At 40.6% G+C, this 16,852-nt stretch overlaps 1 protein-coding gene across 6 annotated transcripts in view; it reads left to right on the top strand.

The window, feature by feature from the left end:
- The window catches only part of BLM (Bloom syndrome RecQ like helicase), a 95,135-nt gene that overhangs the window by 38,713 nt on the left and 39,570 nt on the right, over positions 1-16,852 (top strand). For all 6 annotated transcript variants that reach the window (XM_021097882.1, XM_021097881.1, XM_021097884.1 and 3 more), the window contains 7 exon segments: positions 1,467-1,599; positions 1,882-2,576; positions 4,272-4,463; positions 5,807-5,925; positions 7,065-7,178; positions 10,458-10,556; positions 10,764-10,912. In XM_021097882.1, coding sequence (XP_020953541.1) covers positions 1,467-1,599; positions 1,882-2,576; positions 4,272-4,463; positions 5,807-5,925; positions 7,065-7,178; positions 10,458-10,556; positions 10,764-10,912 — 1,501 coding nt within the window.

Consider the following 16,852-nt stretch of genomic DNA (forward strand, 5'->3'; position numbering starts at 1 on the left):
TTGAAGAGATTCTTTTCCAGTCGGTTCAAGAATTCTTAGACTTAGTCCTCATTGAGCTACCTTAGATCAGCTGAGGCTTTGGGGGTGGTCTCCAGAAAGAGAGTCTAAGTGCTGTGCTTTTATCATTGAATGGAAGCCTGGATGCCCGGGGCGGGGTGGGTGTCTTGCCTGTCTAGACTTTTATGATATGCTTTGTGTGGAAATGGTGAGATTTACACCTAAAGTTAGTAAAAAATGAATAAATAAATAAATTGATAAACTTGTATATCTTACAACATCTTTTGTTACCCTAAGAGAAATATTAAGAATTAATAGGAAATTAAATGATAACATGGTTATGGACTCTCATGATTTAGAGTAAAGACAATCTGATCCAAATTATTTCATAGATAGCTAATGTGTGTTGATATGGTTGTTTATAATCTTGTTTTGAAACTACTTCAGGGAGTTCCAGTCATGGCTCAGCTGTATCCAACTAGTATCCATGAGGATGCATGTTCAGTCCCTGGCCTTGCTCAGTGGGTTAAGGGTCCAGCATTTCTGTGAGCTGTGGTGTAGGTCGCAGACGTGTCTCAGATCCCATGTTGCTGTGGCTGTGGTGTAGGCTTGTTGGAAATTACAATAACTCTGTCTCGGGTCGTCAGTGTCAGAAAGTGAGACACATGGACAAGGAGAAATCTCAACAAGGCTCTTTACTTCTGCAGAAGGGTGCGGGCACTCCAAAAAAAAGTGTGCACGCTGAACAAAGGACCCTCCCCTATTTATCCCTAACGCAGGTGATTTACCTGTCCCCTTCCCATTGGTCGGGCCAGGGCGCACACTCTTCCCCGTTGGCTAATTTGAAACACGTTGTTACTGGGAGAAGAGGGAAAGGGTAGGGGTGGGGGTCACAGGAAAGCATTTCAGCAAAATGGAGTAACCACGATTTCCTTTTTTTTTTTTTTTTTTGTCTTTTGTCTTTTGTCTTTTTTGTTGTTGTTGTTGTTGCTATTTCTTGGGCCGCTCCCGCGGCATATGGAGGTTCCCAGGCTAGGGGTCTAATCAGAGCTGTAGCCACCGGCCTACACCAGAGGCACAGCAAGGCGGGATCCGAGCCGCGTCTGCAACCTACACCACAGCTCACGGCAACGCCAGATCGTTAACCCACTGAGCAAGGGCAGGGACCGAACCCGCAACCTCATGGTTCCTAGTCGGATTCCTTAACCACTGCGCCACGACGGGAACTCCCACGATTTCCTTTGATAGAAGAGACATTATGTTACTTCCCACAGGCTGGCAGCTACAGCTCCAGTTTGACCCCTAGCCTGGGAACCTCCATATGCCACAGGTGTGGCCCTGAAAGACAAAAAAAAAAGAAAGAAAGAAAGAAACTACTTCATGTTTTATATGCGTGCCTTTCAAAATTTTAAATCTTTTTTGTTGTCAAGGAAAAATATTACTTTATAATTAACGTAATTACTTTATAGCTGGACAGATAAATGTACAGCAGCAGCTTATCCGTGTGATGGACCATATCTGTAAATTACTTGATACCATTCCTGATGACAAGCTGAAGGCTTTGGATTGTGGGAATGAACTGCTGCAGCAGCGGGACATGAGGTATCTTGATTTTTCTCCTTCTGGAAAATATCCGATTACGTTTCTATCCCCATTCTAAGTCATAAGCATTATGGGGCAAGATTTCCATTGAATATCATAATTATCACTATGTTTTAAGTTTATTTACCTTTTCAAACTGTTCCTTTAAGCATTTGTATTCAGATTTTTGAGACTGGGGAAAAGAGGCTATATTTGGGCACGGTGTGGCATGGAAGCTAAACAGTGTGGCCTGCCACAGCAGACTACTCGAATGTAATACGGTGTTCTGTGCTCTCTCTTCAGAAGGAAACTCCTTGCTGAAGCAGATTTTAACACATGTGATGCCAGTGCCCTTGCCTTGCTGTGGAGATGCAGGCCTGCTTCACTTGGTAGCCCTGTGGCATCTGTTTCCTCACCTTCTGCATTTCCAAATGGCAATTCCTGTCCTACAGGGAATTCTGTTAAGGAGTTAGCTTTTCCACACTGTCTCTCAAATTCCTTCTCTTCTGGGGAGCATTTGCTGACTACTACCCCAGGAAAGACAGGATTCTCAGCCACCACGAAGACTGTCTTTGAAAGACCTCCATTCAATTCCCATTTACAGAAGTCTTTTGTAAGTAGCAACTGGGCTGAAACCCCAAGGGTAGAAAAAAGAAATGAAAGCTCTTATTTCCCAGGAAATGTTCTTACAAGCACTGCTGTGAAAGATCAGAATAAACACACTACCTCAATAAATGACTTGGAAAGAGAAATCCAGGCATCCTGTGATATTGATAATTTTGACATAGATGACTTTGATGATGATGACGATGACTGGGAAAATATGATGCATAATTTAGCAGCCAGCAAATCTTCCACAGCTGTCTATCAACCTATTAAGGAAGGTCGGCCAGTCAAATCAGTATCAGAAAGGATTTCTTCAGCCAAGACAGACTCTCTTCCAGTGGCATCTACTGCTCAAAATAAAAACTTCTCAGAGTCAATTCACAATTACACTGGTAAGTTTAAAATAAATTGAATGGTTATATTTTATTTGAAAACAAAACTGGTCAAAATAGGAACTATGTGAGAAAAACCATAGCAAATCCTCATTGCCTGAAAACGACATTGTTTCTATGCAAATTTCTGCTGATAATATGAATTACAAATCACAATTTCAAAAGCAAGTTGCTCCTTTGTCTCTGTAGCAGCTGTAGTTTTATAAAATGTGTAATTATAACCTATTGTAGTAAAGCTCTAAAGTCATTACAAATGTGCCTTGCCTTTAAATTAACATTTTTTAGTCTCTAAAACAATAAAGCTCATGAAGGCCAAGTTCGTAATGCTTTTTGGGGGTGGGTAAAAGCAAAGCTGAATTTATGTTAAAAGTGTAATTGTGTGTATTTTTAGAATTCTGGATTGATGAGAACTGATCAATTTATAAAGTAGAGAAACATTAAAATGTAGGGCAGCCTAGGAAAGATAATGAAGTCAGAAATTTCTTATATCAGTCAAATGATTTCTTTTGGTCTAAAATCATTTTATTTCTTTGAGTGCCCACTATGTGCCATGTTCAGTGCACAGGTCCTCAGAGTAGATGGATAACGAAGAGTTCCTGCCCTCTTGGAGCTCACTATTTAAAGAGAAGTTTTTTGGAAGAGTAAAATTAGCCATTGCAAAGACTGCAGAGAAAAGGCAAAATTAATTTTAAAAACTTACATCAGCCTTATAATGTTATCAAAAATTGGGATTTTTTTTTTTAGCTGAATCAAGTTATGTGAGTAAGATTTTGTAAAAGTACAGTCCTCTCTATTTTCGCCATTGATGACTTAATACCACAGAGGTTGTTCTTGCAGTTACGCTGTTGACCTTTAAAATAACCATCAGTGGGTTTATTTTTGCATCATGTTTGATGTGTCATACTTGTGTCAGCAATTATCTTTGAGGCAGTTGAGTGTTGGGGTCAGAGTAACTGCCAGAGCCAACGTGAGCATCTCTTGTTCTCTGTGCTGAGCCAGAGCTGTGACAGCAAGGGTGCAGAACAGGGGGCGGAGTGAGAGACGTTTCGGAAGAAGAATCAGAGGAAGCTGGCATGACTCTGAGGTTTCAGACCCGGTGACTGGGAAAACCAGGACACCAGGAACAGAAATAGGGAAGTCAGGAGGCAGAGGCAGATTTGGAGAAAAGCTGAGGAGGGCTGTCTTAAGGTTTGCTGAGCTTTAAGTGCTGGAAAGTCATTCAGATAGGAATGTCTTGCACACAGTTGGAGGTGCGGGCAGAACTGGAACTTAGGAGGGGGCCAGTCTGGTCTTAAGAAAGAGATCTTGGCATCTGGTACCCATCAGGAATGTTTAAGGTCATAGGACCAAAAGAAGAATGTCTAAAGCCCCCAATCCCAAGTGTGTGATGGATTTTGCCAAATTTAAGGTGCAGGTGGAGGAAACGGAGCTGGAAAAGGGAATTTAAAGCAAGTAGAAAACCAGTGATTGTCTTGAAGGTCAAGAGAGAATAGCAGTGGTAGGTGCTGCAAAAAAAAGTCCAAGAAAGACCTGAGTTTAGCCCTGAGGAGGCTTTGACGCTGGGCAGTGAGGAAACCCCCATCAGCAGTTAAAGGAGACCCACGCTGATGACTTGGCAGGACAAAGGGTAAAAATGCTGAAACTGAGCTGTTACAATAATACCCTGATTTCTCTTAACATTGATTATTTTCTTAGACAAGTCGGAGCAAAATTTAACATCCAGAAATCTGAAACACAAGCATTTCCAAAGTCTTAATTTTCCTCATACAAAAGAAATGATGAAGATTTTTCATAAAAAATTTGGCCTGCATAATTTTAGAACTAATCAGCTTGAGGCGATCAATGCTGCACTGCTTGGTGAAGACTGTTTTATCTTAATGCCCACTGGTATGTATTTTTAGATATGAATTGGCAGGAATCCATTGGCAGATGTTAAATGAATGCCCTTTAATAGAAATAAAAAGAACACCTACACAGTATTTCTATCATTTAGGGACCTCTAAACCTCCGGTGCTGTAGTTGGTAAAGTGTATTATCTCATATCTTCTGCTCTAGTTGTTGACATGATAATGTTTATAGCCCTTTAATACTTTCAACTCAAAGCTCATAGTGTTGAACTGATCTAGGATTTTCCTTTGGGAATTTTTCTTTTTTCTAGTCTAAATTAGCCTGGAACAAGAACAAAAAAATTACTGTCACAGACCGTGACCATTTCTGGCAATTTATTTGGCACAACCTAGTATTGCATGGTGGTTAAAATCGTCAGCTCTGGAGCGATGGCCTGATCTTAAAGCACAGCTCTGCCACTTCTTAACCATGTGGCCTTGAGCAAGCTGCCTCCCTCCCTGAACCCCAGCCTCCTCGTAATAACGAGGGGGTAATAATGAGGTGCCCACTTAGAGCGTTGTGAGGATTAAGGGAAAAGCATTGAGCGTAGTTCTTTCTCATCCTCAGTTTTGAAGAGTTCCAGGACTTTTCTTTGTGCTATTAAAGCTTATAACAGCTGGTCAATGATTTATATTTATCCAGGTAAGAATATTAGATGAGCCCTTGGGATAAGAAGCATGGGGACGTATTGTAAATCCACTGTACTTCAGTTAACAATGAAGAAGGAGCTGCAGCCTGGGGAGTTTGGAGCTTCATTACCTACTTGTAGCCTCCCCTCTGCCTTTCACTCGCCTGGCTGGGACTTCCAGCCATTGGTCGTTGCTATCATCGTTAAGTAATGTTGGCTGGGCATCTGAATTTTTTCATACTGATTTTAAATTTTAGACAGTGTAGTTGGTTTAATCAGCAGCACTTCATCCTTCATTAACTTGTTCCGTCCTGCCTTCTGTGTGGCCTCCAGTTTGGTATTCTAAAGCTGGATGGCACCCTGGCCCTGATCTCGTCCAGCAGGACTTTCTATGATCCTCTAGGGTTTGGGGAGCATTTTTCAGGGTCACGTAGACTCTCAAAGTAATCCTGCTGCATTTAAAATAGTTTCCTGCTCTGATTCTTGCTTTTTGCTGCCATATGTACCTACATAAGATGTCCTAAAAGATAATTTTTACATATTTAAATTGCCCAAATATTTTGGTTCATTCAAATATGGTGTATTTTTGGCATCATGGAGAATATCACTTGGTATCCTATTAGTTAATTACTTTAAATAATGTGACATTGTAACTTTTGCCTTCATGCTCTCAAGATAGAACCTGACAGATTTCTTGTTTTGTCATTTCTTTTAGGAGGTGGTAAAAGTTTGTGTTACCAGCTCCCTGCCTGTGTTTCTTCTGGGGTCACCATTGTCATTTCCCCCTTGAGATCACTTATAGTAGATCAAGTCCAAAAGCTAACTTCCTTGGATGTAAGTTAAAACAAAACACTACCCATTATAATAGAAATACTAATAAAAGCATAATTTAAAAAATATGTTTCTGGAGTTCCCATCGTGGCTCAGAGGTTAACGAACCTGACTGGGATCCATGAGGATATAGGTTAAGGATCCAATGTTGCCATGAGCTGTGGTGTAGGTCATAGACGCGGCTCAGATCTAGCATAGGCCGGCAGCAACAGCTCCGATTGGACCCCTAGCCTGGGAACCTCCATATGCCGCTTGTGCAGTCCTAAAAAGGCAAAAAAGACCAAAAAAAAAAAAAAATAAAGCATGACTGTTATATTAAGTTGTACATTTAAATGCAAGCCTTTGAGAATGCTGGAACAGATAACCTTCTGAAGTTCAATCTGATTTTATTCTAGAAGTACATATTTTAGTAAGAACTTTTAACCTAGATTTTCCTGATGTAAATTTTTTTTTTTTTCTAACATGGAAGGATTTCTTTTTTTTTTTCTTTCTTTCTTTTTTTTTTTTTTTCTACTACTGTCAGATTGGCTTAGTTCTCACTCCCTTAATATCTTGAAATGCATACACATGTGCATGCCCACACACAGATGTCCTTTCTTCTTCTGGCCAAGGTTAAGAAAGTATCCTGAATGCAGTCGACTTAAAATCCTACAGATTGTGATCAAACAGAACTGTTTTTGGGGTTATGAGCCACCATCCCTTAACAGGACCACTGATTTGATTTTTCTTCCAAAGGATGTCTTACGACAGTGATTCAGCCATTCATATTATGGTCTTTTCAGTATCGTTGTGCATTAAAACCCTAAAGATAAATCTACCTAAAAAATATATATATACAGCCATGCATTAGGACTGAAATCTCCTAGATGTTGAATTCATATTTGTCTTACAAATACAAAAAGTTAAGGAAGTAAAGAAAAGAGGGAAAAAGAAAAGGAACTAAACAGTGGAAAGAATATTTGACCTATGATTAACAGGGTTTTTCAAAAATAAACATTGATTTTTTGTTATTTTTATTATGTTGAGATTCTCTTTCCTTTGACAGTTTTGGTATGTGACATATTTATAAAACCTAAGGATAAATGTAAGCTCGAGTCAGATTCATGTCTAAAATTTAAATTGTTTACAACTTTTATTCTTAGATTCCAGCTACATATCTGACAGGTGATAAGACTGACTCCGAAGCTACAAGTATTTACCTCCAGTTATCAAAAAAAGACCCAATTATAAAACTTCTATATGTCACTCCAGAGAAGGTTTGTATTTATATCATTATTTTAAAATACAATATTGAAACTATTTCCGGGAGGAAAAAAAAAAACCAAAAAAACAGTCGAAAGACCTCCTGTGTTTCTCTCCTTTGCTACTCACATAGAATTTTTCACTCTAGTCACCTAAAATATGGAGATTTTCCCTTACATCAGGCAGTTCTCTGTGATACCAGTTGGGTGTCGTGTGGTACAATTTAACTCAATTCTGACTCTGTCTACCCAGAGAGAGTGTCAGATCCCACAGGTTAAGGACTCAGTCTTACGAGATTGGTACCAGTCTGCTTCAGATGCTGGGCCACAGGTTACCCACAACTTCTGTCAGACTTGGCTCCAAATCAGAGGTTCCCATGATCTCCTCCTGCTTGAATTGAGCAACTTGCTAGAACAGCTCACAGATTTCAGGGAGACACTTACTTAACCTTTCCCAGTTCATGAAAGGCGATGATAAAGGACACGGATAAACAGCCAGGTGAGGAGCTACACAGACCTAGGGCCAGGTCTAGGAGCTTCTGTCTCTGTGGGGCTGGGGATGTCAACCCTCAGTATGTGGCTGTGTTTGCCAGCCTAGAGGCTCTCTGAACCCCATACTTTTAGGATTTCACAGAGGCTTCCTCACTTGGGTGTGATCAGTTATTGACTCCATTTCTAGACTGACTCTCCTCTCTAGAGGATGGGGGTGGGACTGAAAGTTCCAAGCTTTTAATCATGGCTTGTTCTTTCTGGTGATCAGGTCCCACCCAGGAGCCCACCCAGAGTTATCTCAATAGAGCAAAAGATGCTCCTAGTACTCTTATCACTTAAGAATTTGCAAGGGTTTCAGGAACCCTGTGCCAGGAACTGGGAGCAGAGACAAGTATGTTTTTCTGTTACCTCATAAAAGCCTACTAGATTACATATATTTTAAATTTTTTACATAATTTATGATGTACAGTTTATTGCAAAAATTCCTGTGTAATGTTCACTGAGAAACCCCAAATGGTCACATTTCACTTGCTCTATTTTTCTTTTAAACATATGAGTAAGTTACAGACATGATATCCTTTTAACCCTAAAAGGATATCACATTTCCTAAAAACAAAGTATTTTCTTGCATAACCTCAGTACAGTTATCAAAATTAGAAAGTATTCATTGGGAGTTTCCGTCGTGGCGCAGTGGTTAACGAATCCGACTAGGAACCATGAGGTTGCGGGTTCGGTCCCTGCCCTTGCTCAGTGGGTTAACGATCCAGCGTTGCCGTGAGTTGTGGTGTAGGTTGCAGACGCGGCTCGGATCCTGCGTTGCTGTGGCTCTGGCGTAGGCCGGTGGCTGCAGCTCCGATTCAACCCCTAGCCTGGGAACCTCCATATGCCGCGGGAGCGGCCCAAGAAATAGCAACAACAACAACAACAAAAGACAAAAAGACAAAAGACAGAAAAAAAAAAAAAAAGTATTCATTGACGTAATTCTGTTACTTTGGGAGTTCTTGTAGTTACGAACCCTACTAGTATCCACGAAAATGCAGGTTCAATCCCTAGCCTCTCTCAGTAGGTTGGGGATCCCACGTTGCAGCGAGCTGTGGTGTATGTCACTCATCCGTCATTGCTGTGGCTGTGATGTAGGCCAGCATCTGCAGCTCTGATTCTACCCTTCTTAGCCTGGGAACCTCCATATGCCATGGTGTAGCCCTAAAAAAAAATTGTTAACCTGTAAACCTTATTCCAGTTTTACCAGTTGTCCCAATAATCCTTTATAGCAAAACAAAATCCTAGATTATGCATTGTATTAATTGTTGTGTCTCTTTAAACAATTTCTGTCTTTTGCGATCTTGACAGTTTTGAAAAGTGAAGGCCAATTGTTTTGAAGACTGTCCCTCCGTTTGAGTTTATGTTTACTCTTTTTTTTTTTTTTTTTTTTTTTTTTTTTTTTTTTTTTTTGTCTTTTCTAGGGCTGCTTCCCACGGCATATGGAGGTTCCCAGGCTAGGGGTCAAATTGGAGCTGTAGCCGCCGGCCTATGCCAGAGCCACAGCAATGTGGGATCCGAGCCACGTCTGCGACCTACACCACAGCTCATGGCAACACCGGGTCCTTAACCCACTGAGCGAGGCCAGGGATGGAACCCGTAACCTCATGGTTCCTAGTCGGATTCGTTAACCACTGCGCCACGACAGGAACTCCTGTTTACTCTTGATTAGATTTGGGTTCTTCATTTTGAGGGGGATGTAAATTTTTTTGTAACTGTAGGTATCCTGTTGTGGAATAACTGAACTATATAAATATCCTATTACACATCAGACTTTTACCCTAGAGTTTTATTGTCCATTGATAATTCCCCATCAGTTATCATAATGTGTGCCAAATGATGATTTTTTTTAACTTAGTTGGCATTGTGCTGTGCAAGGACAAGCTTTTCCTTTTACCCACATATTTATTTATATCGATATCAAATCAGATTCTTAATTATTCAGTGGGTTATAATTACCATTATGGTTTTTTTTTTTCTTCTTCTTTTTTTTTTTAACAGCTGTACCTGTGGCATATGGAAGTTCCCAGGCCAGGGGTCATATCAGAGTTGCAGCCGTTGGCCACAGCCACAGCCACAATGGATCCAAGCCACATCTGTGACCTACAGCTCATGGCAATGCAAGGTCCTTAACCCACTGAGTGAGGCCAGGGATCAAACCTGCATCCCCACAGACGCTATGTTGGAGTCTTAACCCCCTGAGCCACAACAGGAACTCCCCATCATCTGTTTTGATGTTCTAATTGTCCTAGGTTTAACCAATGGGAAAGCTCCATCAAACTGGCTTTTGTGTCCTTGTTACATATGTCAAGACATAGGGGCCAGGTATGGTCATTGCCACTAGGATGTCATTGCTTCTAGGCCCAGTTATGGACAGAGCTACAAAATGTAAATATATGTACGTGTGTGTGTGTGTGTGTGTGTATTTATATTCCCCCAAACAACACACACAGAGGTAACACACATCAGTAACCTTGCTCCCACTGTAACCGTGTGGTGGCCCCCAGATACCCAGAGGCAGAATAACTCTTAGAACCACTGGCCTAACGCATAACTGTTGGCTAAATGTGGGCGAACAGTCTGAGAGGTCTCATTTGCTGTTTTTCCATTACTTCTAATTCTGTTCATTGATTGAAATCAGAACCAATTTTATTTGGAGGTTTTAAAACAACTTAAGTCACAGTGGGACTTAGAGACAACCCAATCCTTAAGATGATGTGTTTCAGTGTTTTAAAATGTCTGATTGATGCATTTCTGGTCTAGGTCTGTGCAAGTAACAGACTGATTTCTACTCTGGAGAATCTGTACAACAGGAAGCTCTTGGCACGTTTTGTTATTGATGAAGCACATTGTGTCAGTCAGGTAAATACTGTTTTCTGTGTCTTGAAATAGCAATAAATATATACTACCAACAGTGTATGTATTTTCAGAACTGAAGAGAAGAAACATTGAGTGAATTATTCCGCTATTGCACTGAAAAATGAGGTTGTTCTTAATATAGTGAGCAGTGTTTGCTTTATGTAAGGAAGATCCAAATCGTCTGAAAAGCAGTATTTTATTTCCAACTAGTGGGGACATGATTTTCGTCCAGACTACAAAAGAATGAATATGCTGCGCCAGAAGTTTCCCTCTGTTCCAGTGATGGCGCTTACAGCCACTGCCAATCCCAGGGTGCAGAAGGACATCCTCACTCAGCTGAAGATTCTCAGACCTCAGGTGTAAGTTGTTGAAAGTTATTAATTTCAAAGCCTCAGGGCAGTGGCTCCCAGATTGCCACACGTTAGAATCATCTACAGAGCCTTAAAAATCCCAGTGCCCAGGTTGCACCCAGTGCCAATTAGATCAGAATTGGGGAGGTTGGGAGCTAGTATGTTTTTAAAAATCCCCAAGTGATTCCACTGTGCAGCTAGCTCAATTTGGGAACCTAGGGCTTTTCTTCACTCACTGAAGTTAAAACTCGATCCCAGTACCTATTTTGGAAGTAGGGCAACAGTGCTTGGCATACCTGTTAAACCCCGGGATAGTCTCAGTAATAAATCAGCTTTTATTTAGCCAGTCTTAGCTCCCATGTATCCAAGAGTATACATGACGGAGTGAACAGATGACCCTGCTTTGTCGTTTTCCTCTGAAGTCGCACTTGTATCCAGGAACTATGTTTAACGGCTTTGGTGCTTTGTTTTCATCTCAACAGCAAAGTGCTTCTTGTTGCCACCAAATCCATAGTTAATAAGTAACAAAAACTACTATAGGCATTCCCGTTGTGGCTCAGGGGATTAAGAATCCGACTAGTATCCATGAGGGTTCGGGTTCAATCCCTGGCCTCACTCAGTGGATTGGGGATCTGGCATTGTCGTGAGCCATGAGCCATGGTGTAGACCATAGACACAGCTCAAATCCTACATTGCTGTGGCTGTGGTGTAGACCAGCAGTTGTAGCTCCGATTTGACCCCTAACCCGGGAACCTCCGGGTGCCATGGGTGCAGCCCTAAAAAGCGGAAAAAAAGAAAAAGAAAAACCACTATAGAAAGTATCCCCACATATACAGGTTGTACTGAATTATTTTGTGCTCCTACATGACTTTGCAGAGACAGATACATTCTCTGATAGGTTCATTCAGCTCAGATATTTACTTAACAGCTATTGTCTGCTAAAGTTAAAATATTTTTTCCTTCTAATTTATTGGTAGGTGCTTTTAGATTGAGGAATGTCTGAAAGAATAATGACTAATGTATTAGGGTGAATTTTTAAAGCTTTGGTCATTTGGAAATGGGGATAATCTGGCTCTATAAATACTGTAATCAGTAAAAACACCAACAGCATCTCAATGGATTGTGAGAAGAACTAAAAGTGCTGTGTGATGGGTTATGGGTGTGGTGGGGGGAGGTTATGAGCTCAAGATAGCTCCAAAGACCTTTGCAAATTAAACTGGCAATCCTAAGCTCAAGAATTTTAAAGTCCTCAAAATTTTGTGCATGGAATCACAAAATTTAGAATGCGGTATTTGAATTTAATTTAATTTTGCTTCCATAATTAATATGCATTACAACATTATATTTAAGGTGTCTTGTACTTTAAGTTCTAGTGAAGAACCCACATGCTGGAAATTTGCTTCTACCAATACTGTTGTGCTCTTATAAAAGCTTTTTTTAAAAAAAAAAAAAACGGCAGCTAAAAGTTTTTAGCTTTTTTCCATCAATTTATGCCAGATGTAATCTGTTCTTTTATTTTTTAAATTTTTTTATTAAAGTATAATTCATTTACAGTATGGTGTCAATTTCTGCTGTACAGTGATTCAGCCATAAATATACATACACATTCACCTACTGTTCTTTTTGTTGTTGCTTTTTAGAGCCGCACCTGCAGCACATGGAAGTTCCCAGGCTAGGGGTTGAATTGGAGCTGCAGCTGCCGGCCTATCCCACAGCCACAGCAATGCCAGATCAGAGCCATGTCTGCAATCTACACCACAGCTCCCTGCAACGCCAGATCCTTAACCCACTGAGTGAGGCCAGGGATCAGACCCATGTCCTCATGGTTGCTAGTTGGGTTTGTTACCACTGAGCCATGACGGGAACTCCATTACTGTTCTTTTTGATCAGTAGTATTGGTTGCCAAATGCCCATAGCTAAAAGAAATGATATAAATTCAATTTACATTTTAAATAACTTTCTAAAAGTATAGAATTTATCCTTTTTTTTTTTTTCTTTTTTCTTTTTTTTTTTTTCTTTTGAGTAAACCTTGCACGTAGATGTTTAGAGGCAGGCACCTTTAGTATCTTTTCCCAGCAGTGTGAAGGGGAGATCTGTCTGGAAAAGTAAAAGACTATACATTTCCTGGGTCTAGCATGTGGTGCCCTGTGCATACTTGGCACCGAGTAAGAATGAATAATTGGAACATATGGAATAATTTTGGTAAATGTAGGTAAAATATGAAAATTTGAGCAGGTCTGTTGACTCCTTAATATATTTGGACTTCTACATTTGGGAGAATTTAAATCCCTGAGTGCAAGTAAAAGATTTTAATAAACACTTTCTGTTACTTTTTTTTTTCTGATCTTCTTTTCTGACAGTAGGCCCCTTGTTTGGATTAAATTTCCCAGCTACTGCTGTGTCATGGCCTTGGTGAATGTGGGTGTCCCTAGGGTTGAGGTCACAGGCCTGTGCTTCTTTGCCCATTGGTGGGAATATTCATCCTCTTTGGAAAATAGAAAGGTGGAAATAAAATGGATTGACTTCATTCCTTTTCCTTAGGCCCTTAAAATATGAACTGAGCCAATAGAAAAGAGATGGACATTTAGATAGTTAATACAGCACAGTAAGCACTAAATAAATGAGGGCCTGAATGCATGAGTATTTTGTTGTGATCTAATACTTTGTTGTCCAGTAAAGAATCAACGAGTGTATGGAGTTCCTATCGTGGCTCAGCTGAAAGGAACCCAACTAGTATCAGTGAGGTTGCAGGTTCAGTCCCTGGCCTCGCTTGGTGGGTTAAGATTCTGGCGTTGCTGTGAGCTGTGGTGTAGGATCCAAACACGGCTTGGGTCCTGCATTGCTGTGGCTGTGGCATAGGCTGGCAGCTGTACTCCAGTTCGACCCTTAGCCTGGGAACTTCCACATGCCTCGGGTGCAGCCCTAAAAATACAAAAAATAAAAAGAATGTGTACGTATAACTGAACCACTTTGCTGCAGTAGAAATTAACACAATATTGTAAATCAACTACATTTAAATAATTTTTAAAAATTCTTAAGCATAAATTTTGAATGAGAGAGTTCCCTTTGTGGTTCAGCAGTTAACGAACCCGACTAGGATCCATGAGGATGCGGGTTTGATACTTGGCCTGGCTCAGTGGCTTAAGGATTCAGCGTTGCCATGAGCTGTGGTGTTGTGGTGTAGGTTGCAGACGCAGCTTAGATCCTGGGTTGCTGTGGCTGTGGCGTAGGCCGGCAGCTGTAGCTCCAGTTCAACCCCTGGCCTGGGAACCTCCATGAGCCACAGGTGCAGCCCTAAAAAGAAATTTTTTTTTTTGCTTGGAGTGTATAACTTAATGAGAGGACTTTTTCCCAGTTCAATGTCTATGGATGAATCAAGTCAGTTCATATTTCTTATTTTTATAGGTGTATTTTATAGCATTGAGAAATGTCGCTCATATCAACATGCAGATGGGAATGGAAAGCATTTTATTATAGTATTAACACCCAGTTATTTAAATTCCTTCTGATGTATATGCCAAAGTTATATAATCTGTCATCAAAAATTATTTTTAATGATCTGTCAACTGACATCTCAATTAGGTCCTCCAAATTTTGTGAAAAGCAAAGAATTGGAAACCATCTGACTAGCAAAATAAGTCAGATCACTAGTTACTCACTTTACTTTTTCTGGGAAATATACCCTAAAAAATGCTTTACCAAAACTTTTCTAATAACTATTAAATTCTCTTGTTATTCTTTTACTTAAATGAATCCTATAGCCAGTGTATTTGGAGGAGTTAGGGAAATCAAAATGCTATTGGTTTCAGGACACCTTTCCTAATATAGTTTTGACGTATTTTTATTATCTGATATGCTTTTAAATGATAGTTTTGTCAAAACTTTGTAGCTGCCAATTCGCTCTTTCAAACAGTGGGACACTGGAGTTCCCATTGTGGTGCAGTGGTTAACGAATCCGACTAGGAACCATGAGGTTGCAGTTCGATCCCTGGCCTTGCTCAGTGGGTTAAGGATCCGGCGTTGCCTGAGCTGAGGTGTATGTTGCAGACGTGGCTCAGATCCTGCGTTGCTGTGGCTCTGGTGTAGGCCGGTGGCTACAGCTCCGATTAGACCCCTAGCCTGGGAACCTCCATGTGCCGAGGGAGCGGTTCAAGAAATGGCAAAAAGACAAACAAACAAACAATAGGACATAACTACCATATAACCTAGTTGGCAAGGCAAGCTTTCATTGTCAAACCAATTGGCCAAACTAGACTTATTTTCTTACATATAAAAAAAAAATTCTGGGGAGTTCTGTCAGAACTCAGCAGTAATGAACCTGACTAGGACCCATGAGGATGCCGGTTCGATCCCTGGCTTTGTTCAGTGGGTTAAGGATCTGGCATTGCCGTGAGCTGTAGTGTAGGTCTTGGACACGGCTCCAATCCTGCTTTGCTGTGACTGTGATGTAGGCCAGCAGCTGTAGTTCCCATTCGACCCCGAGCCTGGGAACCTCCATATGCCACGAGTGTGCCTTAAAAAGCAAAAATAAAGAATTTAAAATTCTGACTTTGTTTTTCAATTCACGTAAACTACTTAGAGCACACCCTCATGAGAGCTTCTCAGTTCCAAAACCAACAGGAGCTAAACACAAATTGATTTCATTTCCTGACACATCACTTAAAATGACATGAGTTTGACACCCTGGACCTAATAATATTTACTGTTTTCATAGCAGCAACAACAGTACTCCCTTGATGAAGATACTTTGGAATCCAAAGTTTAAACAAAAAAAATTGAGGTATGATTGATGCACCACAAATTTCACCCAGTTAAAGGTTAGAATTTAGTGCATGTTTTCATATTTTCAGAATTGAGCATCCATCCCCTGAATCTAAGTTTAGAACATTTTCATCACCCCAAAAAGAAATCTGGAACTCAGCAGTCACTCCCCGTTCTCTCCTTCTCATCTGCGCCCATCTGCTTCCACTGTTTATGTTCGCACGGGTCACTCACGTTGTAGCATCTTTTGGTACTTAGTTCCTTTTTTGCTGAGTAATCTTCCATTGAATGGGCATCCCACATTTTATTTATCCATTCATCAATTGACATGAGCTCACTCTCACTAGGATATTTAGTAATCCCAAACATCCTGTTTTTCAACAGGCCAAGTAAGATGTGCCACATGTAATGAACTCTGAGAGATTGATAAACTTTTTCATGACAACAAATTGTATGAATTCAGCGGACCCTTGAGCTACACAGATTTAAACACTGTGCAGATCCATTTATGTGCAGGGTTTTTTTCACTAAATATATGCTGCAGTACTACACGATCTGCGGCTGGTTGAATCTGCAGATATGGAAACACATACAGAGGACTGTCTATAAAGTTATGTGCAGATTTTTGATGGTCAGCACTCCAACCCCCAAGGGGCAGCTGTACTACATTTAGTTACTGGTCTGTCTGCTGGAGTTTAGTTAAACAGTCTTTTTGTGGTAGAAATATCTGTCTTGGTTTTATTTCTACTTGAGATTTTTGACTTTATATGCTAATCTCACATTGTGTAATGGTTTTTAATAATTTGGCTGAATTAGTAAACATTTTTTAAGTTTTCGTCAGTTATGTCACAAATCAAAAAAATTTTCACATCATATGCCAGGTGTTCTTAGCAGAAGTTTATTTAGATGTAATCCACATACCATACCGTTCATCTATTCGAAGTGTATGCTTTAATGGTTTTTAGTATAGTCAGAGTTCTGCAGCCTCCCCACAGTCAATTTTTTTCTCTTTTTAGGGCCGCACCAGCAGCATATGGAAGTTTCCAGGCTGGGAGTTGAAGCAGAGCTGCAGCCGCCAGCCTTCGATGCAGCCTCAGCAACACCAGATCCAAGCTGCACCTGCGAACTACACCACAGCTCACGGCAACACCAGATCCATAACCCACTGAGCAAGGCCAGAAATGGAGC

This window comes from Sus scrofa, chromosome 7, assembly GCF_000003025.6.
Source record: "Sus scrofa isolate TJ Tabasco breed Duroc chromosome 7, Sscrofa11.1, whole genome shotgun sequence".
NCBI lineage: Eukaryota > Metazoa > Chordata > Mammalia > Artiodactyla > Suidae > Sus > Sus scrofa.